The sequence below is a fragment of the Apteryx mantelli genome, chromosome 7 (assembly GCF_036417845.1).
Source record: "Apteryx mantelli isolate bAptMan1 chromosome 7, bAptMan1.hap1, whole genome shotgun sequence".
NCBI lineage: Eukaryota > Metazoa > Chordata > Aves > Apterygiformes > Apterygidae > Apteryx > Apteryx mantelli.
In genome coordinates, this window is record NC_089984.1 from 35,552,858 (window position 1) to 35,576,842 (window position 23,985).

General features: G+C 45.4%; 1 protein-coding gene across 2 annotated transcripts in view; it reads right to left on the reverse strand.

Annotated features, from left to right (window-relative positions):
• Nucleotides 1-23,985, reverse strand: part of AFAP1L2 (actin filament associated protein 1 like 2) — an 82,378-nt gene that overhangs the window by 20,058 nt on the left and 38,335 nt on the right. For both annotated transcript variants that reach the window (XM_067300283.1, XM_067300282.1), the window contains exons 2-5: nucleotides 15,854-15,982; nucleotides 15,253-15,330; nucleotides 10,173-10,264; nucleotides 3,660-3,750 (exon numbers count right to left, since the gene is read on the reverse strand). In XM_067300283.1, the coding sequence (XP_067156384.1) occupies nucleotides 3,660-3,750; nucleotides 10,173-10,264; nucleotides 15,253-15,330; nucleotides 15,854-15,982 (390 nt within the window). The remainder of the gene's footprint in view (nucleotides 1-3,659; nucleotides 3,751-10,172; nucleotides 10,265-15,252; nucleotides 15,331-15,853; nucleotides 15,983-23,985) is intronic.

A 23,985-nucleotide genomic window follows, 5' to 3' on the forward strand; every position in this document is an offset into this window, starting at 1 on the left:
ATGAAAGAGGGACCCCAAGACCCAGTCTTGCCTGCCCTGGTTCATTTTAATTAACTCAACCTGGTTTGTTATACTGTTTTGCAGTCCCACCTCTGATGCTGTACAACTCTTCTATCTCCTCAGCCCATCTGGAGGGTTGCTTTGATGTCCTTTCTTGGCAGCACATTCACTAATTTTACTAATGTTCCTATTTTTGTTTGATTTTACTATGTCCATTTGTTTGGAGATACACATGTGTCTTCCAAGACTCACACTAGCTCTGCTAGAGACGCCAGGAGCAGCTCCCCAGACTGCCTGACTCTTTCTGACTCAACTTGCAGGGCAGGGAGATGCGGGGGAAGCAAAGAGAGCTTGGATGGGGGTCATATTTTAGCATATTTGGCTAGAAAAGGTCTGGGCAAACCCATATTTAATAGCATCAGTCACACTAAGATCTCAGAGCGGTTGGTAGCAACAAGCATCACTTCACATAAGACAGGCAAGGGGTGCTGTTACCATCTAATAAGGTGAGGGGGGAAGGATAGAGATTTCAGATTTGTACGTGTTAAACCAGTGGCAAATGGGCAGAACCAAGACCTACAGGTTTGACCCACGTGCCATGCGGATTTGAGCTCTGATTTCTTGAGTCAAACAGGGGCACCAACTGCTTCACAATACCACTGCCTGTCCCCCCCTGCACCGCTCTGCTGCCTGCTCCTCTCACATCACTGTGGCTCTGTCTTTGCCTAGTCCTTTTCCCCATTCACCCCAAGGAATCACTCCAAACTTGATTTTACCAAAAAAACATGGAGACTCTTAGCAACACAATGCCTTTTTCCTTCTCGCACAAATCACCTTAAAAGGAGGCTGCATGATAATACACAGGGTGGTTTTGTGCGGAAGAAGGGACCTGCTGAGACCTGCAGAAGGGACCTGTGGTTTAGCATTTAATAGGAGGGTAAAGACACCACACACTTTGGCAGTGAGGGACTGTCTGAACTTGCACGTTTCCAGTTGTTTGCTTTAGAGGCTCATATCTCTTTTTACTGCTGTAGTACTGCTCAGGGCTGCACCTAGCATCCAGCGGTGCCTGGCATTCACTGGATAGGAGAAATCGGGCTTGGAAATTAAAGGATTTCACTTAACTAAGCCTTAAAACACAGTCCAGAGCAGCAGCCAGATATAACAGGGCTCTCGTTTCATGCCGGGATTTGTTTCCACCCTTGAGACAGGTAGCTATGACTGTTTCCAGTTGGAGAATAGGGAGTAGCATTCAGATCCTGCCCCCTTCGTGGTAAACGAGAGGAGGATCCCCTGGTGGGCAGTTGTGTGGGGCCTGAGATATACCAGTGAAGGGCTCTAAAACCAGGGGGAACAGGACGCCAGCACACACCGTTCCCTGATGTTTTTCTTCCTACCAGCTCCCAGATTCTGCTCCTGGGTCCTACTCATCACTGTTTGGCTTTATCACAATAACCTCATTTAAAATACAGTCAGCAGCAGATGCAGAGCAAAGGGAGTGCCTCTGCCTAAGACCGCTATTAACACCGCACCAAGGGGACTGTAAGGTCAGCTTATAGTACTTTTACTCATGATAAGGAGCATCACACTGCATATTTATACTTGTAACACACTAAGCCAGCTGGTCAAACAACTATTAATAGCAGCCACAGGCAGCACCATCAGCACCCAAAATTACCTCATTTTGACAGCATTCCCATAATTTGGGCTTTTTCTACCACGCTTGCAGGGCTCTGATCTCTCAGTTCTTTAGGCATCTAACTGGTCTGGATTTCAGTGAACGGTAGGTATATGTGCATCTCTGAGCAGCAGGTTACCAAGAAAAAAACAGAGGTTTAAGCCGGGCTCCAGTTTATCACTCCTGCCAGCTAAGACTTTCAATACAATGCGAGTTTATGGAGCTGCCTAGATAACGTAACCAGGGTTACCCAGCCCATAGATCCGTCTTTGTACCCCAGCTAATCCGGTGTATGCCTTTACATGTCACAGTTCTTAGCTTAGTTGTATTATCCTCTTTCCAACATGCAGCAGGGGAAAAAAAAAAAAGGCAATTTATCTTACATTGCAGGCAACTGGAAAACCCCAGAGAGTGAGGCTGCAGCAACATGTGCTGCTCTGGCTGCAGGAAGGCTTCAGCCCTGCCTGCCCTGCTGCTAGTCACAGCCTTGCCCCACGTCCCCCTTAGTAAAACAGCTCAGACCATTTTGGCAAAGCCAAGCTGGCATGTAACTGCACGTGGCAGACCTGGGGGGCGGCAAGCTCCAGCTCAGCCTCTCCTCTGCACCAACCAGCATGTTTCACCCTGGCCGTGACGCGTCTCCACCTTTTCTCACCCAAACCAGCAGCAATCTTCCTGTTCACCACTGTAATTTAGCTGCTGCCAAAATGGGATGGTTCAGGAAAGTGAAGTTATTTCTACATTGCTTTTTTTTGCTTAGCATTATGACTCCTAAGCCTTCACAAGAACAGTGACCTACACTGAGCTACAAGCTGTCCCTATGTGCAAGGTACATACACTGCAGTAATGGCCATTAAGATAAATTAACCCCATGTGATTTCCAGCAGTGGCACCACCAGAGCTTCTGTCAGGGAACTTTAAAACCCAGCATTGCCTACTGGGGCCAGAGAGGACTCCACTTCTCTCACAAACAGCTCAGACACAAGAGCCAGGAGTTTAGACCCAAACCTACCTTCCTCCTTAACTCTCCGTTCTCTGCCCGCCTCCCCACTCCAATCTGCCCCTGCGCTGTGCACATGAATGCTTCCTACTCTGCTGCAGACAAGGCTGGTGACCAGGGATCTACTTTTCCAGAAAAGTGATATAATCTCTCACATTCACACTCAAATGGATTCTGCAGTGATGACAAGATCAGCTCTGCTGTCACATCAGAGGGTGATAATCTCACATAAGGGGTATTGAACAAAAAAAAGGATGCATGAATAAAGCTTAAGGAGTGAGCATCTGTGAACTTAAGCCACATGCATTAACCTCCTGAAGAGGATGGGGAATGCACAGGTGACAGAAGTTAGTGATGCTGCTAGAGACATGACTGGCAGCTGCAGACAGGATGATGAGCAAGTGTGTACAGAAGGAGTGTAACAGCATGCACACTGTCCCCTTTCATAAAGTATGGCTTCTGAAACCAGTTTACAGATGGTTAATAAACTATCAAAAGAGACATAGTTGTTTTAATAAATAATCAATTATAAAAACTGCTATTAATTCCAACAGATCAACAGATTCATAGATTTTGAGCCCCAAAGGGACCATTAGACCAGTAGCACATAAATGCAAGCCACCAGCATTTCACCAATCACTCCTAAAAAGAAAATCCTAAGTATTCCTGCATTTGACTAAAGCTTGTCTTCTAGAAAAACATCAAGGCAAAAAGAATCCACAATTGCTTGCAATATTTTACAGTGATGTTGTGTTAACCCAGATATACTACTTATTTGTGCAGGAAGCTTAAAACTTTGAGTGATTCACTAGTCTTTTCTTTCCAACTAACATTAGATCTGTAATATTAAGTATGACCAACATCAGTAAATAAACTTGTCACACAAGCTGTAAGAATTGTATGCACTTTTGTGTACTGGTTCTCATAAAGCTCAAGTTCTCTATCCCACACAACCCCCCCAGACAGTTAGCTGTGGTATACCATTTACAGAGACGTCATATGGCTCAGCCTCTTCATAATATCCTTCTGGGGATTCGATCTTGGGGACCAAAGGCTGTTTTGTTTCAGGAATCTGCAGAGCAAATAAATAAGAGAAGTGTGATTTTAGATAAAGATAGATGCTTGAAAACAATGGGGCTTTTTTTTTTTTTTTAAGCATCAAGATGCATCCTAGCAGATGAGACCTTTTAGATGTGCACATCAGCATTTTTATGTGAACAGGTTGAGATGTAAGGGAAGAAAGAGTACTGAATACTAGATTGGTGAAGGTTTCCAATATGCAGGTAGTTTAAGCATAAAGGAGCTTGGCAGCTACTATATAACTGTGCCATAAATATTATTTTCTTTAATTTTTCTGAAAACCCTGGGAGGATCAACTTGAATGTTTCCCAATAAGCAGAAATTCTAACCCATGGGCCTTGCCATGAGAAAGGGAGGTATTCCTATCGTACAGATTCCTTCTAAGCTACTCAACTGGGGACAATGTTCTACACTATGGAGAATGTTAAGAGGGAATCAGAACTGCAGATTTTTGGTGCAATCCTGGCTATGTTGAAGTTATAGCCTGAGCAATCACTGTATCTTGGAGTTCCCGGCTAGGAGCAAACCAGCAGCTAAAAATCTCTGTTTTAGAAACTATATCAGGAATCTTTAATTGTGCTCTGAGCAAAAAATGAAGGAAATAGATAAACAACACTGATGGAAAATAAGCCTTTGAAAAGAGTCCAGAGCTGGAAAACCCCTGTGGTGCCTGCCAAGCCCCTCCCTAAACTCAAGCAAGAGCTGGCAGGAAAAACAGTGCCTTGATCCTTTAGAAATACCAGCGCACAAGAAAAAAAGGAGAAGCTAAGAAACAAGCTTTTTACTTTTCAAGTAATTCACATGGCTGTCAAATGTGAGACAGTAGAATTGGAGATCACAGCAGGATGAGCCCACAGATTATGCTGTTCCCAAACTATGCAGTGGCATCATGTCTCACCCATCACCACCTGACCGTACTGTCCCTACCATTCCCCAGTGAGGTTACCCTCTCATCACCCAGTTAAAATCATTCCCTCAGTCATCAGATAACAGTAGGATCTGGCTCACAGGCGCTTGAACTGGATTCTGATCAAGATTTCCATAAACCCTTTGAAGGCCATGGAGCATACATGCTCCTTCCTGGCTACCCCACAGTTGCTCCGGGTGCCCTGGAGAAGAGGGGCTAGTTGGGCACCAGCATCACCAAGATATGGAGCCGTCTAAGGCAGGATCGGTCCCTTTGCAGGTCATGCCAGCACCATCAAATGCAGGTTCAAAGCTGTCCCTCCTGCCCAGCATGTTGCTACCAAAAGGTATTGCTGCCCTACCAGAAGGAGCAAGGAAGCTTTGACGGAAAAGATTTTCTGGTCAATAACTGCCCGTGAAGGGGATGCAGGCTGAGCCCATGGGACTTTGGTATGCTGAGCACACCTCAAACGCAGCTCCAGCCAAAACCACTCACCCCTCCATTCCCCCATCCGCGAGCTGCATGTGGCTCCGCCAGCCTTGCAAACTGCAAGAATCTTGCAAGGAAACTCCTTTCTGCATGGGACTGCCAGACACTGTGAGCAGACTTTCAGCTTGCTTTCCAGAGCCACGTAGGACACATTGTCGGAAACCACTTGCCTCCAAATACTTAAAAGGCTTAAGAACTTACCCTAATGTGCTAAAGAAACAAAAACAAACCCAGCCACTCCAAAGCTTTACTAAACCCCTTTCTTGGCCAGGGAATCTGTCTGTAATTGCCATCTGTGGCAGTCTCGTGTGTGCAGCCAGCTCACATTGTATTGCAGCCATAAACAAACTGCCTACACAAAGAAATGCTGTGGGTTTTTTGACACCGTCCAACAAGTGTCAGGGAAGGGGTGGGGGGAAGGGGCTGCTCGTTGTTTCCTACAGACAATGGAAACCAACAGGGACTAGGTGGGACTGCGCCTCAGCTGCCCCAGGAGTTATTTTTTTCTCTTCTCTTTCCCTAAAGGCGTGGACTTCTTTTGTCTCTCACTTAGGCCAAAGCGTATGTGCTGCGTTATCTAACCCAGTATGGTCCTCACAGAACATTTGCCTGTTACATTAAGGCACAAGAGAGCATGCAAATAAATATTGCGTGAGCTGTAAGGAAATGATCCCGGGAGTCCAGCATCCGTGCCGCGTGACTTTCTCAGCGGACGGCTAGGGAAAGCAGCAGAGCTGTCAGGGCTACAGGAGAACGAAAGGACATCAAGGTCTGAGCCATAGCCCAAGGGACTCATTGTTTAAAGGCAGCTCTGGGACAATATCAAAGAAATGCAGAAACACCAAGATCCAGCCAGGCCACCCTCTATGGTACCCAAGCACACAGGCAACTGTTGGGGTCAGTGAACACAGGAGACAGTTCTTTCTGTAGAGCTTCATCACCAAACTTCCCCTGCGCCTCAAAAGGGAAATGTAAAGCAACACCACAGGAATCTGACAGCCACTCAAAAGTCCCCTGGGTCCAAACACCTCCATCACATTCAGACTTACGCAGTGTCTCCTTTTCACTAGACAAGCAACTTCCCCAGCCCCGGTCTGAGGACTTCAGTGGGATAAGTTTCAGAAGACCAAGTTTCACTGGTCTCACTCCATTAAACTCGGAGCCTTTAGAAGAAGAAGAGCAGCACTCTCTAGTCATTGACTCTTCTGACTGAAAATCCCAATGACAAAATCCTAAATCCCAATGACACAGTTTCCATTCCTTGTAATTGCATTCCACTTTTTTGCTGTTCTCTCTCTGTCTCTCTCTCACACACACAGACACTTAAAATAATCAAGTCATACTTCTGGGGTTTTTACTGGCAGGCACTTTCCAAGGCACTATGACACTTCACCGTCCTTCACCCCAGGCTGGGCAGAAGACCCCAATCTAACTCTGTAGTTCACCTTTGAGCATGCTTGGCTAACACTTGTTTAAATCAAAAATTGAAGAAATTAATCCTGTTCTACCAGAGCACAGGCCCAGTTGCCAGCAACTGAAATACCACATCAGAGAACCCTTCAAAAACCTTCTACTGCCTTAACATTGCCGAGCAACAGAAAACTCCATAGAGTTAATATATACATTTTTCAGGTCCTCTCCCCACCTCCTGGCAAGAATTTGCACTCTCTCATCCCCACAACCTAGATGGACATTGATCCTGCCTGAACCTGGAGCAGCAAAGATGGACAGGGAAGATTCATTTCCCCACAGCAGTGGTTTCCACAGGCTAACTGGGACCACATTAAAGCTCTCCCCAGGCACACTCCTTGAAATATTTAAGTACATCAGAGTATTTAGATATCTTTGCTGCCAACAGATCGCTGAGACTCCTCAGATGCTCACAGTTCGCAGGTACTTGATTTTTTTTATTCAAATGAAGTTAGTTCCAGCAGTCAGTGGTGGGGAAAAGGTAGTTCCCAGTATAGGCAGATTGCCTTGGAGCAGAGGAATGACTTAGCTAAGCTTCTCGGCTGTCATCCAGGACTGTTTTCTTCCAGTCCTCTTATTTGACTTCCTGATTGCCATATTGGAAAGATAACAGGTGTGTTAGAGTCATCCCATGATATCCAACACTTGTGGCCAGATTTTCAGAACAGGAGCTCTCAGAGGAGGCTAAAAAACATCAGCAAATCAGGTATCCAAGGAGAACTGACCCCTGGAATGGGGCAGGGGACATCTAAGAGCTGAACTGTTTGGAGAAAACTCTTCAGACCCTGGGCTGCTCAATGTCTCCCCAAGAAAGCATTCTCTGCAGTGCATTTAGGAGTCTAACTAGCTCAGTCATTCCCTTTCCCAGGACAGCGTTTGAAGAAAGTGTTTTTAATTTTCTGATTTTGCTGCAAGTTTTGTTTTCAAAGTTCAGTATCAGTCAGATGTTGGACTGGGGAAGAGGCTGCCCCACCAGAGCAGCAGCCATCTTGACACCCGGCTCCAGTACAGCCTGCAGAAGCAGATGTGCCGGAGATATCCTGGGGCCTGGTAAGTACTGACACACTCTGCTGTGCTAGGTGGTGGGGTCAGCTCTCTCCCTGCTCCTACCATGCGCTTCAGACTTAGTCACTCCCTTGCATGTTCCTTATCCATCTGGATGCACTGGCTCTCAGAAATCCAGCAGAGGCCACACATGTTCAAGGCAGAGAAGCAGCACATGAACGTGCCCTGGAAGAGCACCATGCTTTTGTGCTCAGATAACTCTGCTCTTCCAAGGACTGGCTTCTCTTGAGGCACAGACTGAATTTAATTAAGATGACACAGGTAAGAAGATAGAGAAAGAAACCATCATCCTGGTATCATCCTCGTTCCTTTGAGGTCACTGGTGCCTGCAAGAGGGACAGGGCAGGTCTGTTACTGACATTATTCCTTTCCTTCCCTTGCAAGGACATGCACTTTGGTGCTTGGTTTGGACCAGCAGAGTGAGGTGAGAATTGTGCTGGTGCCCTTGTCCTGGGCTTGATCAAGCAGAAGTTGGGACATACCTGGGAGAGGCAGGAGGCTGCCACCTTTCCCAGGCCTGCACCGTGCCAGCCTGCAGTGCATTCCTGTGCTCGTTCCACTGAATAAGCAGGAGGCGCCGCCTCGCAGTTTCCCACAGCGGGAGCCAACGGTTCCTGCCTCAGCAACGCAGCTGTGGCAGCTCCGCTCCCAGCACCGGCTGCCCGACGAGAGCTGCGTCTGCTCGCTGGTAGCCAGGCACATTTCTCCGCTTGCAGGGGCTGCTCCGATAGCCCACGCTGTGGTCCCTTCCACCCACCTCCCTGTCACAGCCCATCGCCCTTCTCAGGCTTTGAGGAATGCAATGTAAAACGCAATTCCTGCTCCCACCACTGCTCCCAGGCGACTCCTGCTCCAGCTCTGCATTTCCAACCCTGCCGCGTGGGTAGGAGCCTCCCTGGGAGCTGGAACAGCTCCCTGCAGACAACTGCGCTGCATCTGAGGCGCTGCTGCGCTAGTCCAGCCCTACTCCTTCATTTTCCCAGCACCTCTAGCTAACACCAACTGAGCCACCCAGCTCCTTCTGTACAGTACTCCTGGGGCCTCACCTCCAAGTCCTCTTTCCCAGGAGAGCAGCAGACTGTCCTCAAAGGCTCCTGAATGCACCATCCCTTTCTCCTCCTCACCTCCTCCCTATGAGGCTTCATGCTCTCCTTTCCGTTTACATCAAGGAATCCCAACTACTGTGATTCCCATGTCTAATCAACCACTGAACAGTAAATCATCCCCCTGCTCCTGTCTAGTGTCTCTTGAGAATATCCAGGCTGGCTTTCTAGCACAAAAGCAAAATCCCACTGAAAGCTGATCATGTTGAACTGTACCCTGATTAGATTTAACTGCCCTATGGAAAAATCTAAAGCTACTTTGCTTGCAGCTTTTTGCAGCAGGCCTTAGGGGAGCTGAAATGCAATGCAGTTTGTCTTTCACACAGGCAAGGAGCATTAAAAGAAAGCAGGAAAATAGGCTCTGCAATGCTGTATAACCCAGTCCCCATGCTGCTGTTCTCCAGCCACTGTGCACTACACTCAGCCAGCGCATGGCAGACCAATGAAGAGGAATGATATAGGCTGAGGGTCCAACACCCTCCCCAGATCAGTCACTGGGGCTCCCTCCTTGCAGATCCGCATGGCTGTGCAACGGCCAGGCGGGGAAAACAACGGGTGTAATGCCTGGCACAGTCACTCAAAGCACAGGAAATGCCAGATGCTGCAACTGAAAGCAACCCTGATCTTCCCTGCTAACAACCAAACTGCGCAATATTCTGCAAGTAAGGGAAAACTTGACATTGCATGGGTATCACCCCACCGCCCTAGAGCTTAAGGATTTCTGGCCCTTGTAAGGTCATGCCAGGCAGACAAACTATAGCTGCTGCTTTTACGCTTCTGGGAGATTTGCAAAGCAGCAATGAAGAGCCAACATCACATTTGTGATGATTTCAAAAAACTGAAAACAAAATCCTCTTTGTTATTTGAGCCTGGATCACTGTATTACTAGTCTGGGTTTCTCTGGTTGGGAACACAGACTGTTTTGCACAGTTCTCTTGCACACGCACAGGAATCCCAAGGCTCCCAGAAGTGCTGCACATGATCTCTCTGGCCAGTTTGTGCATAAGCTTTGGGAACAAAAGGGATTTTTGGATGTCCAGCTGCCGCTGAGCACAGTCACACTGCCTGGGCTGCCAGCCATCCTCATGGTCTGCACTAGGCACAGAGACCTACATCTTTTGTAATGACAAAAAGTACAGGTGGGGAAAGGAAGAGACGTGTTCCAGGAAACCCATACACTGGATGGACCTTCATTGTTTTTTTGTTTTTTTTTAAAAAAACTCACCAGGAATATTTGTCTCACTAATATACAGCAGGCAGAGCTTTGCCCAAATAGCCACGCTGCATACTACATAATAAAAAAGGCCCTGAAGCCTTCAGAGGTTCAAATTCCCAGACTAAGGGCTAGGCAGTGAAAAGGAAAGGAGTTATAAAACATACCTTTGGAGGGGGGAGGTCTGGCAGGCTCTTCTGAGGAGGGGACGAATGCAATCCCAAGTCTCCATTGGTCAAGGAGTCTCTCCGATCCAGCGCTGCAAGACAGAAATAATTATAACAATGACATGTGGCATTTCCCAGCAAAGCACTTGCTGCCCAGTGCTGTGCAGGTGCTATTTAAGTCAGAAGCAGGGTGATAATTACAGACAGAGCAGCAGAGCAACCATGTCATTTCAGGCTGTATCCAGAAATGTTGCACTAGCAGATCCAGCAAAAGAACCAGCCTCTATTTTTTAGGCATATTTTTCCTTCTGAAAGGAAAACTGTGAAGCCCAGAATGTCTTATAGAGGGCGACCCCCTCCCCTCCCTCAAAAATATCATGAGTGGCAATGACATGGACTAATGTTGGGCAGTTCTAAACGCCTCCCTCTTATTTCTGTGCTATATGTGGTTAACTTGCAGGCACACTCCCAGCACCACTCCAAGCACCTCTGAAAGTGAGATGCCCTATGATGTTTAGCAGTGCTCCACTGAACGCAGTGCAAAGTGTGACTTGATCTTCAAAAGTGAAACTGGACAGAGTTCCTTCCTCAGAGGCGTTTGCTTACACAGTCTGCCCAATGCTGCAATGGGAGGAGTAGATTTGGTTTGTACGATAAGAAGTGTCTGTTGAATTTGTAACCTCATTAAGTGAGCCATAGCTGAAGAATTAAACTTTCGCATTGACTTGCTGAAACTTTAAAGGATCTTGAGAAACAGTGTTACCTAGTGGGAAGATAGCAGACAGTATTTGGAAGTCTTCAGCATTTTAGTCCTTGCTCAGCTCTGACACTTATTGTTGTGACCAGACAAATCTCTAGCTCTCCCCACCTCCACTGCCTTTCCAGAAAACTGGAGCTAACACCACTCGGCTCCCAGTGTGAACTGCAATGGCTGCTGCATAACTGGGCTGCAAAATGAGTTCAAGATCAGCCAAGAACTGTAATTTAATAGCTAGTGAACCTACTAGCTGAAGACGAGATGCTCTTAAAGCAGCATAGGCCAAACATCTGAAAGGGTGTGTGGCCGCAGAACTGCTCCAGGCTATCCAAGCCTGGCTCTGGAAAGTCAGATTTTCCAAGCAGCTGAAGGCAGAATGATTCAGTGGCTGAAGAGTTAATCTAAGGCGCAGAAAGCTTGTGCTCAGTCCCTCTTTCAGCACCAGAAAATTCCTGGGTGGCCTCAGACAAGTTTCCAAATTTCATGACCTCAGAGACAGTGCAATACAACAATACTCAGGAACAAGGAGAGTGAGGCACCAAACTGCTGAAAAATTTAGGACTTTGAAGGCATTATCCTATGCAGTAGGGAAGTCCCCTTTTACAGATAGGGTTTCTTAGCTTCATTTCTTCCAAAATATTTGCCAGGATATTCAGGTATCACAAATGCAGTAAGTTAAGCATGGGAATTAGGTCCAAAACCCACATTCAGCTGATGCTCTAATTCCTTTAGTCACCTGCTAACACTTCAGCCACATTCCTTGTACACACAAAAATAGCCAAGGCACCATGCAATGCCCAGCAGCAGTTACCACTGCGCTCAGAAGGCGCTGGCATAAACTTTGCTGCATATTTTTGGGCTTTAAAAATAGAAGTTGGAAACCACATTACTTTGTTCAAGTCTGGGACTTGGAAGCCACAATGACAGCTCTGCCCTTCTGTCCTGCAATGAGCTCCTGGCCTGACGGCACAAGAAGTTAAAGCATGTCTCTTGTGACAGATTGCTCCCTGTGATGCAGGTCTCCTGGTCTTCCAGTGCTGGCTAACTTCGGTAAGCCAGGAGGTCACAGAGACCCATGGATCAACAGAAGCCAACTGAACATAGCTGTTTGCACCCTGCAAGTAGGACTGCTGGGTATCTTGTAAAGTTCAAATTGATATTAAGGCAGGTGAGTGTAGGACACAGACTGTTCATCAGCCCTACCAGACAGTGTTTCTTTGCTTCATGAGGAGATGCACCTACCAAAATACGCTACACAGACAGAGTTATATCTACTGGCTGCTGTCAGATGTTGGCCTTCTCTGTAAGGGACCAGGAAGAAGATTCTCTCAGGGCAGACATCTTCCATCAATAGCAGATGAGGCCATTGTTGTTTTTGGAAAGATCAGAAGCAAGGCTGAGATTTCCTAAAGCCCCAGTGGGCTATTCCCCAAGAGAGGGTTATCTCCACACTCACAATTGTGCACACAGGGCACTTTCAAAGGGCTTCTCCAGCAGAGAGAAACTGTCAGGCCAATGTGTATCCTTCTGCCCCAGGCAAAACCTCCCATGCTCAGCTCTGCAGAAGAGAAACTATTGCAGCAGTGTTAACTACTGCCAAAACCTTTGCAACTGGTGGCCATCTGTTCATCACTCCCCAGTACACCTAGCAATCATCTCACTGAACCTTACTGCACCAGCAAAAGGCTGTTTGCTTTCTGTACCAACAGTTCCCCCTCCTCCCACCAATCTTCTCAGCATGGGACAGAGACCACAGCTTCAGTCCTCAGCCTGCTGGAAACCATCCCACCTCCATAGACTCATGCCCACACAGTCCAGCTGAGGAGCAAAGCAGGATGTGATGGAGCTTTGATTGTTGGACTTTGTATGGCAAGAACCACACCTTTAACCTTCTTCCTAACAAGACCCCTGGGAGATGGTACAGGGTTTTCTGTTCTGAGGTTAGAGAGGGCAGCTCTCACTGTGTCCAGCACCCAGCAACAGAGGACAAGCACCTAATGCATGCTTTTGGTATGAAGAGTCTACACGTGTGTTGTACATATCCCTTCTTTCTGCAGCTAGGCACATCTGCACCACATAGCACAAAACTATTACCTTATTGGGGGGGGGGGAAGTATTTTTTCCTAGACAAGCATTAACACTTTCCAAGTATTTTCCGATAAAAATGTCTCCCTAAACCCTGTAATTTGGAGAGTGTTTAGAAGAGAGAAGGAAGGAGAAAAAAAGACAAAATGATTGCCAAAATTCACATCTGTATTAATTTTGTTATTTGTTTGTGCTCTCTGCTCCTCGTCAAAGTGCATCATTCCCAGTATCTGAGCTAAAAGGATCATGGTGTGTGCCACCAGGAGCCCTACACTACACAGACAGTCCCACCTCCCAGACTCCTGCCTCTGCGGTGACTTCCAGAAGGCAGATAGCATTTGGCTCGCTGAAGAAACCCATGGACTTGCAGCATAGAGACTTGCTGTATTTCTCAAGTAAGTGCCTTCATCACTCACTGCAATGAATTCAGCTACTGTGCCATAAAGAGACATCTCAAAAGAGCTGAGCTGTTCAGCTTGTATCCTTACTGATAGAATCAAAAGTAGACACAGTAAGCAGTGAAATATGCTTTTTTGCAGTAATAGCATTTTTAAGGTTTTGGGGAAACTCTTGGAGCTGAATGTATTATCATTTCAGGAAGCATTTCATCCTGTGTTGTTAGAGCACCTATACAGCAGTGAAGAAACTCTGCAGGGAATGAGATGCCCAGATGATCTCAGCCACAGGAGTGTCATCATGAGATCCCACCATAGGATTTAGGTGGAGTGAAGCGCACAGAACTATGGTGGATAAAGGGAGTGCGAGAGGGGGGGCTGTAAAGTCACTGGGGGATCTGTATCACACCCCATAACATCAGTGGGTACTATGGCCCTCTCCACCTGCTAAACCTGAACCTGCAGATCCCACTGCTGACCAGGCACACACAGACCTCTCCATCCAGTTACAGGGAAAGGCTCAGGGCTGTACAACCAGCTGTAACTATGGCTGAGATCCCATGCATGTGTGTGACTGACTTCAGCATTTCCAGTTAACTCAGGAGTTTTACTTGGACTAAGGAGGTTGCTGAAAACAGAGAAAGAGAGAAGCAACAGGTCCCGCAGGGAGTGCCTGAGTGGGTAGGCTCGTGGCCTTGATAGCGAAAAGTCTGAAATAAGAGAAGCAACTCTAAAAATAAGTTGTCTGAAATTTGTCCCTGAGTTTCAGTATGCAAGCCTTGTTTTATCCACACAACTGAGAACCTATTTAAAGAAGTATATCTGTTACTACTCAGCTACCAGGAGCTACCAACAGGCTGTGCAATCCTGTTATGGAGCGTTACAGCATTACATAGAGGGTCCCGCCTAGAGGTCACACTGGGGCTGTAGGTGTAACCTGGGAGGAGATCCTGTTTTCAAGAGTGTTTGAAGTTAACCTAAATTCAGCTGTAGGTGCTTAAAAAAAAACAAACAACAACAACAAACAAAAAACAAAAACCACAACTCTGAAAAAGGGAACTATTCTGACTATTGCAGGACCAGCACATCAACTGCAGGCTGTATTGATGCATTCTCCTGTTTGGTCTGTTTAGACTGGAAACTTTGGGGTAGGGTCCACCTCTGACTAGGTGTGCATGAAAGAGTGTGTAGAACCAGATTATTACTGACACACATTTACCAAAAACATTTGCAATGAATATCAAAGAGAAAGGACATTTTTAAAGAGTTATGATGTTCTTCACCATGTTACAAATTCAAAACCTGGGAACATACATTAGAAATTAATATTTTATCCAGGTTTAATTTCTTGGCTTGTGCACTGCAGAATTCTAGCATCCCCCAGGAGATGCAGCTGCTCTGCCTGCACAGATGGCAAGGGTACAGACTGCACACCCTGGGAATCCGCCTTGCTAGGTCATGACAGCTCAGATCCTGTGGGCTAGTCAGTCAGACAGTTTTGAAGTCTTAAAGAGGTGAGGCAACCTGTTTCATGGCCAAAAGAAACACCAGGACTTCCTTAAATATTTCAGGCACTGGAGCTGCAAGCCTGAGAAGGCAACATTTTTATCCCAAAATAACACCCTCCAAAGGGCTAATTCCAGGAATAACCTCACAGTGTTTGCACAGACCATGATTTCCAGGGGAATGTAACAAAAATGGCAGTCCTTCCACATGGTCAACTGTCTCAGTCCTCAGAGCTCTGGGAAAGGCCTCCACTGACCCCAGTAAAAGATGGATCTAACCACATGTGCCTTTATTGTACCATTAGATATGAGGCAAACATTAATCTTCAGTTCCCTACCTTTGTCTTGTTTCTCTTGGTCACCCTGCTGCTTATTGATGGTCACTTTGTTCATGTAAATATATTCCTCATCACCACCTGCAAACAAAGGGAAAAGCAAGCTCTTTATCTACCCCCTACTTTCATGTTGCTAAGTTTTTCCATGAAGACAGATGCAAAAAGTGTCAGCTGTGTGCATTTGCAAGGACACATGTAGGTTGAGGCAACGTGCAAATAATCCCCAAGCAGTAATAACAAGCTGAAAATTAAATGCTGTATAGCCAGGAAATTCCATAAGTTAAAATTTCTACTTAAATATTAAGTTGGCCAAACAGTACATCCTGTGTATCTTACAGAGTGGATTAAATAAACTTAAGGTTTAACAAGAAAAACAGAAAGGATCAGGAATCTTGGGAATCTTTTGCTTGTAAAGCTGGACACATAGCCATAGTAATTTTACATAAACAATTAGAAGTCACTGCAAAAATAATCTCCATTTCATTTTCTCCTTCTAATTTTCATGTCTCCCCTCCCTCTCAACCTCCAAGAAAATATTGCTTTAAGACCCCTTAGTAGTTCTCACAAGAGCCCATCACTCATTTCTAGTTTTCCCTCCACATACCGCTGGACTTGGTGTACACCCGCAGAAGGTCAGAGAGGAAACTCTTTTTCACAACAGCCGTGCTGCTCAAGTTCTCCTTGTCCAGTATCCTCAGAAAGTCTTCAAGTTCTGTGAGCAGCTGCTCGAGAGCTAGGACAGCAACAGAGACAACTGTTGGCAAAGCAGTTTGGTGGGGTTTAAAGAGAGGACATATGTTGATTCTGTATTTTCCAAAATCCTCTGGATTTTTCTGCTCAAGAATAATTCATATTTAGTTTTCCAGCCTGAATTCTCCCTCTTGTTTTGAGAAGAAATTGAGTCCCAAAACCAAAAAGGCTCCAACTTCCCTTAGTTTGTTAAGACACCACTACACCACCATGCAAATATCTAAGATTCTTCCTATAGGATTTTTTGCTCAACGAAAGTATGGAGAGATTTTGAGCATTAGGGCTGAGATTCCACGAAAGCAGCTCGCAAGGTCTTGACTGTGGAATCTGAGTTCCTTCAAACTTCATTCAGACCTCATCTGGACTGGAATCTACAAAAAGCCCTGCTTTCTGGCTCCTCTTTTCAGGCCTTCTTCCTATTTTTCTCAGTCTGTAATGATTCAGAAACATTTGTGTGCACACCCACTGAAAAAGCACTAACATAATTCATAATTCAGTAATTTCTCGGGTTATCTTGCTTGAATGGTGACCATGGTGATCTTTGTACCCAGTGAAACTGAAGATAATCCCACAACTGCACAGTTATGCGACATAGCTTTCAGGAAAACCTGCTGCACCAAAGACATCCCTTTATACCTGCAAAGAGCAACTCAGATACACAGCTCCCCAGCACTGAAGGCTAAGCCAGGCTAATAGGTTTATTTTCCTTCTGAGGAGGTGCTACTCAACTCTGCCATTGATAAATCACTTCTCTGACAGGGCTCACACTGAAGGAACAGGCATTTAATTGCTCACTTTTGTTCACTCTCAAGTTTGCCATGGGCTAATTAAGCAGCAGTAGCAGGATACCATTCCAGAGGGGAAATAACAGAGTATTATGTGCAGAAAGGAAGTGCAGTGTAAGAATGACAGTGTGTGGGAAAAGCATGGAGAACGCCAACTCTGGCCATTCCTCCTTTGGACTCTCCCCTGGTATGTTACTTAATCACTTCCTAATGTTAACGAGCTGTAGAAGAGAAGTAGCAAGCTTCTGTTTTCCACAGCCAGGCTATAAAATAGGTTGCAACTTTTTACCACACCATCAAGAAACATGTGTCTGTGAAATACAGATAATTTAAATAGGGCAATACTCCATTCCCTTTACTTACAGCATTTCCATACTGTTTGTTACCATGGTATCTATGAGACTCTCAGTAGATACCAATGAACTAGCAAAATGGCAATATCCTGGCTTTATAGGGTAAAACATTTGAATCATATCTACTTTAAGTGCTGCTATCTCCAAGGTCACAAAGAATGTTTGTGTAAGAGCAGGACAGAGCTGTTACCTTCTTACTTCCCCATCTTTAGCCACCTGGCAACTCTTCCTCTCCTAAGGTGAGTATACATTAGGAGATGGATAAATAAAGCCTGAAGTACTGTGAAGTTTTATGGTGCTAGACATTAATTCAAAAACATGCTACTGCTCTTTACTGGCTTGACTGTAAACAGTCTAATGAGTCCAAATCAATCAATAATGGCTCTAGAGGAAACTATCAACTGGTCCTGCACGCTTCATTTTATACCCTCTATGCCCAGTCGATTCTCTTTCAGTCTGATTAAGGACCAGCAGAGAATGGAAAATGCCTATATTATGCTGCATAAATCTGAATGTTTTTGTTAGCTGCTGTTTTACCCAGTTATAACCCATTGCTACCCAGAGAAAGAAAGAATCATTTCAAGAAAAAACAACATCATTTTTCACAAGCTATAAGGAAAGAGGTAGTATTTGGTGACAATAAGATTGGATGTCACTAATAAGTACCATTAAACAATGAATTGTAAACATTTATGCCAAACACACTCACAACCTGTTTCTCTCAAGCTTCAAGGACCATGCTTCTTCTAACTTTAAGGAGAGAAACTTCCACTAGGGTAAATCACAGCCTTACTATACTCACTCTTTCCTGTTAGTTCATACTAGTGGACAGGACATTTACTCATCAGAGATGACATCAGAAGAAACACAGCACAAGAAATACCGAATTTAACTCAAAGCTTCAGAAGGGGGTCAGTTCCCAACAGCTGTCTGCATGGAAGTCACGCTATTGAGTTTCTGGGGAAGGGGGAAAAATTCCCTTTCCCACCCCCACTATGCACAGAAAATGACTTCATTCTTCTCCCAAGCATCCACAACTAGCACACACACAGGACCAAGCTCTTGCGAATAACACAGCCCATACAGTAGGTTACATTTTCCAGCCCACCAGAGATGAATTCAGGCTTCCAGTGACTCAAAGCAACTCATTTAGGACGTGATCCTGGGGCCACAAAGGTCAGTGGAAAGACTCCATCAGATTTCAATGGATTCAGATTTCAGGGCCTGAAGAGAGTCATTTTGCTCTTCTTCAGCAAGAAGCAGTATATAAACCATCTGCTTCCATGCAAATATCCTTTTGATCTCAGCTGGACATTCCCTATCCAAACCTGATACCTGCAAAAATAAACTGCCATTGAAATGAATGTGACCATTCATTCTCTTGTAGCAGAAGGAGAACACTCTAATACTCAGACAGTGACAAATGTGAAGAGGAAGAAGGATGAATACGAAGGGGTCTAAAAGATTCTCTGTGCAAACAAGAACCACAGCAGGGTCCCAGCAGCTCAATAGGACTAAAAACCGTTCAGAACCCACGTACATCAAACCACCTCAGGATTTGGAGTGCTGGCAACTGCTACTTGGTATTACCTAAGAATCTATCATGCTATACTGCAGTGACAGCATATTGAACCCACTAATGGTAAAATGAGGCTGGTGGTTATTCAAAGCAGCCTGAAATGGATGGCGCTCCCTCAAAGCTGCATTGTTTTGCTCTCCTTATCTTAGTAATTTAGAAATAATATCATGTAAAGTGATGACTCCTGTAGCTAGGCTTGTTTGCCAGCCCCGTAGGGGAACAGTTAGATGCAAGGAACACATTTGCAAAATCAAATGAGTGTGAGCAGCAGAATAAGGATGAGAGTTTAGAAGAAGACAGAAGCACACATCAATGCAATTCTCAGAGGTGCTTTGGAAAATCCTTCTTCCACAGCTACACAGCTCTTTAAGTCTCATAGCATTTCTTAGGAACCCCCAAGTAGAACATGACTGAACTTATTTTTTTGACACTACCACAGCCACATACCTTTATAGTACTTAAAACAACAACAACAACAAAAACTACTTCATCAAAACTAGGAAGTTTTCTTTAAAGTTAAGACTGGGGAAAGTAAGGTTAAGAAGAAGAAAGACTTAGCCAAGATCACCCTGGAAACCTCTATTGAAGCCAGCCCTCCCAAGCACTAGGTCATCTCCTTACAAGGCAAGGCCCACAAGTAGGTGGTACTATTAGATAGCACAACACAGCTCATACCACGGTCTCCCTCTCTATGGCCACAGGCATCCGTTACCGCATAAAACCATGAGGATTTCCCAACGCCTGGTGGAGAGAGATGCAGGAGCATCATGGTCAACACATGAAACTTGAATGATCTGCACTTGCAATGAGCAGATGATCATCACAGAAAGGAGCAAACTTCAAAATGTATAGAAATCATATCTTTGATGAGGCAGGAAGGAAGCTTACAGGGTGGGGGTTACAAACAGAACCACCAGCTCCTTCAATGCATTTAAACAGAGATTAGGGAACTACATCAGCAAAATACTCTATTGCCTTCTACTCCAAGGTGACACAACCCCTTTTACAGAAACTCCTAGGAAGCACTCTGACAACAGAAGACGCTCTATATGAAGGTTGCAACTTTGGCTGAAGCAAAAAGCAATGAATTGCTTGAAACTTGTCTGATCTGTTTCAATGGCAATTCAGTGGCAGTAAGACAGTGAAAAGGACTTCTTTTGGCACAAGTCTACAGCCACTCTTTGCAGACAGAAAGTCTCTTGCATTACAGCAGCAGCTCTCCCAGTTCCTGTGAAGCTAGAGCCAAAAATGCAGCAGCTTGCAAAAGCCTCCATTGAGGGAGCACATTCCTCATAAAAGAGCTGCCAATTTTGCCTGACACCAGGGTCACTGAAAGGTAAATGACCATTAAACTAAATTATAAAAACCATTCCTTCCAGTAACCACTGATCTTTGTCATTTTCCTACAATAACAACCTATGTCTACATCTAATTACTTCATGTCCTAGCCTTATGAGGAAATGGAAAGACAGGCTCCAAATGAACTTCATTCAAGTGTTTTAGTAACCACTGGGCAGGATTATATTAGACCATTTAATCTACATTCAATTATTTATTGTATCAAGGTAGAGGGGCCCCAGCCACTGCACAAAGAACTGTAATAAGATACATATTAAAAGACAAACTCTTTCCTCTACTGAGATGAGAGGTGGAAGATAAGGAGTATCATTTGCTAACAGGAAACTAAGGCGCAGAAAGATTAGGCTATTTGTCCAAGGATATGTGTGTATTCTTCATCAGATCAGGAATGCAACCTAGTTTTTCTGTGTCCCAGTCCACAGCTTTCACTTCCAAATTGCCCTTCCTCAAATCTTGAAGCACTGGGAGATTTCCCACACTCCTGCCAAAAGTAGAAGCCAGATTTAGGACTTTGCTTCACATCTGCTACATGGGACTGAGTTAAGCTGTTGGGAGGCAGCACAGATTCCGGCATCCCTCTCTGTCAGAGGGAGGGGGGAACCTGTAAATACTTGCAGTGCTGCAGCCTGCTTCTAAAGCCTTGGAGAGTCCAGAGGCAGTGGAACTGGTAACAGTGCCAGGGCTCTCAGAAGGGTACGAGGGTGCAGGAGTTTCCAAGCAGCCATTAGAGGGGAACCGTGCAGCCCCATCTTCCCTCGAAGGAACCTCCTCTGTAGGGTGCCGAGAGGAGACTTCCCGTGGCATCCTTTCAGTCCCCAGTTTCCCCTCCTGAACAGCCCAGCCTAGCGGCACTGGCATTCCCCAGGGGCTGCTTTGGCAGAAAGCAGTTACTTTTTTGCCCTGGTTTCTTTTTTCTTCCCTGCATAAAATCAATAGGCCAGCTGATGAGGGTGCAGTGAGGACCAGCTGGGATAGAGAGAGCATTCAGACTGCTGAATAGCTAGTGTTGTGAGCAGAGCAGGAGGACCCAGCCCAGGCCTCCTAGGCTAATTTAGAGCTTTGCAAAGGCCGACTGTTGCTGGAAGAGAGAAAAAGTCATCTATGACGACAGCTAAAGAAGCCTATTCTCCCTAACTGTGAGGGAAGACAGATGTGTTGACAGTGACAGCTGTAACAGCTGGATGACCCTCATGTGAGGCTGCCTTCCAAACCAACAAAGCGGATATTTCTTCAATCAAACAGACCCTCCTCATCCTGCCTGCTTCAGAGTCTTCCAAGGGAGGAGCAAAGAAAACTGTGAAATAACTGCTGCAGAAAGGCCAAAGCATTAGAACTCCTCTGCCCTGCTCTGAACGCCCTCAACCCCAGCACACTCAGGCAGCCTAACATCAGGACGGCCATAACATATGGCCACCAGCTCACCCATATACCGCCTGCAGAGCGATCAGCAGGAGAGGAAGAACCAACATCTCTACTGAACCGCAGAAGGCTGCTCCTTTGAGAGGCACCTCCACCACGCTGAAACCTTGCTAGCATTCACCCCGGCCGGTGGGCATAAAAATGCAAGCACATGTGGACTAAAACTTACTAACTTGGTTTTTATTATTAGAAACCAGGCTTCACTTCTCACACTTAAACCTGCAGTCACTGGAGCGCAGTCCATTGTTGGCCAGCTGAAAATTCTTCATTTTTCATAGAAGAGCATTTCATAAGTACCTGTAGGGGAAAAAAGCCTCCCCACAGCAAAATGAGAAATGCTGTGTTTATCAAAGCAAAGAAGAAAATCAAGCTTTTAGTAAACAGTGCATTGGAGAAGCACTACCAGATTAAAAAAAATAAAAGGGAAGAGTCACAAAATTGAGGCAACCCTAAACTCCTTTAAATAGGAAAATTGTAAAATTGGAGAACTCCTACAATAATTCCCCTATTTAGCATGCTGTGTTAGATAGTTATGACTACTGCCACAAAGATGCCTGATTTTCAGAAATAATGAGTGCTTACAAGGAAGAAAAATAAACAAACAAAAAAACCAGACAGCTTCTTTGATGTAACTAAAACCCAGTACCACCTGGCTTCACACACTCAAGTTGGGAGCACTAGGCTTGCCTTTGTTGCAAAGTATGAATCATGGAAGGAGAGGGGCAAACATGGGGCCTGTTGGTTGTGGGCTGTGAACTGCACAGATGAGCCCAACCAGCTCTGCGTGGGCTACTCTGGAAGTTCGAACAAGAATCACATTGAGAAGCTGGCAGCTCTAACCTAGGAACTCTGAACTTTAACAACACGGCAGCAGAAAATGCACACAAAGCTTTTCAGACTGCTGAACAAACAGACTTCTCTCCCCTCCGCTGGAAGATGAGAAACAGCATCCAAGAAAAATTAAAAAAAAAAAAAAAAAAGCATGAAAATTACTTTGTCATATGGAGTTTTCAGTGAGCAATCTTGTATTTATTTGTGCCATAGTGCTTTATTATATGCAATAGATGCTACATGCATGAAACCTGGGGGGTGAATATAGTGACATCTCCCTTTGCAAAGTGTCTCAGTCTTTCTAAGACCGACCAGCTGGTGAGTCATAGGAGGTCTCACACTGCCCATCTAATTTGCTTCATGAAATCTGAAAGGAGTCAGTGTCTCTTTCATTTATAACATGCTGCATTGGTAGAGTGTCCCTCAAACTCAAAAGGTCCCCAGAGTTTTATTAGGCTACAGACTGCATGTCTGTGCTCGGGTTGTTAGCAATATGAGCTAGCACCAGCGAATGTGGTCATGTAACAAAGTACTGTTGAGAACTGTACGGGGACCTGGAGCTGTTTGGACTGTCACTGTGCTAAGCATTGCATCTGAGTGTGTGTGTTTGACCAGGTCATATATCACTTGTATAACACAGTAATTCCTTCTGGGGCAGAATCAAGCTAGAACATCATCAGGGAAGCAACTGGGTGGGAGCAGAAGTCAGAACAGTAGCCAGGAGAATAAGATTTGGATCAAAGTAAATCAAAAGTGAAGGTGAATTGGAAAAATTTGGACCATGTCAGGTAGGTCAGGGTGTGAACTAGAGTCTTCTTCCTAAGGTAAGCATCCCCAAGAATAGGCCATAGTTTGCTCCCTTCCCAGGGGTGAGGAAAACAATCTGAAGTTTTATGAAGCAGAATTCTTGTTTGCTGCCAAGTCCCAGCGTTGAAGCCTACAGTTGTGCGACATAAAAAGACAATTTCCTCTGAAGCTGCCACCATTGATTCCCTTCTCACCCTCTCCATCCCTCACTCCCTAGAAGACCATGTGGCTGACTTCATTGTTTGGGGCATGGTGACAACCTGACCCGTAACTTAAAGGACATCCGTTGTTTGGTATCTTATGTAACACATAAGTATGTCCAGGAAGGGGCTTCTAGGAAGTGCTTGATCAAATACAACAGCTGCTTAAGACAAAAATCATGCAAAGAACTAAACACCACAGCACAAGCATGTGGGGCTCCACTACTCAAATCCAATGCAAAGAGGCATCCCACAGCAAGCCGCTCAGCCCAGCCTTTACAACACGCTTGTTCTCCTCTTCCTCAACGCAGCAGTTATTCCACAGAGAAGGCAACAAGCGTTCCTGCACCTCAGCTCGGTTCCTTGCTAATGCTGGGGGAAAAACAGAGCCCCTCTCTATCACAGCCAGACCCAAAAGTGGTCTTCCTCCCTAAAAGGGTTCTAGAGTAGCCCAAATTTAGGGCTGCTCTAGATCTGGGGAGAAAGATCACCTGTTCTTAGAGGGACTCCTGAGCACAACTGTAGTCAAAATGCTGAAGCAGACTGTGCCTGTTGCTCTTATTCATCACCCTAAGCCAGGTGGCTACCTCCAGTGGAAGGCAGGGTGTATCCAGATGGCTATATGCCATCATTCTCTGCAATATAAGATAGTG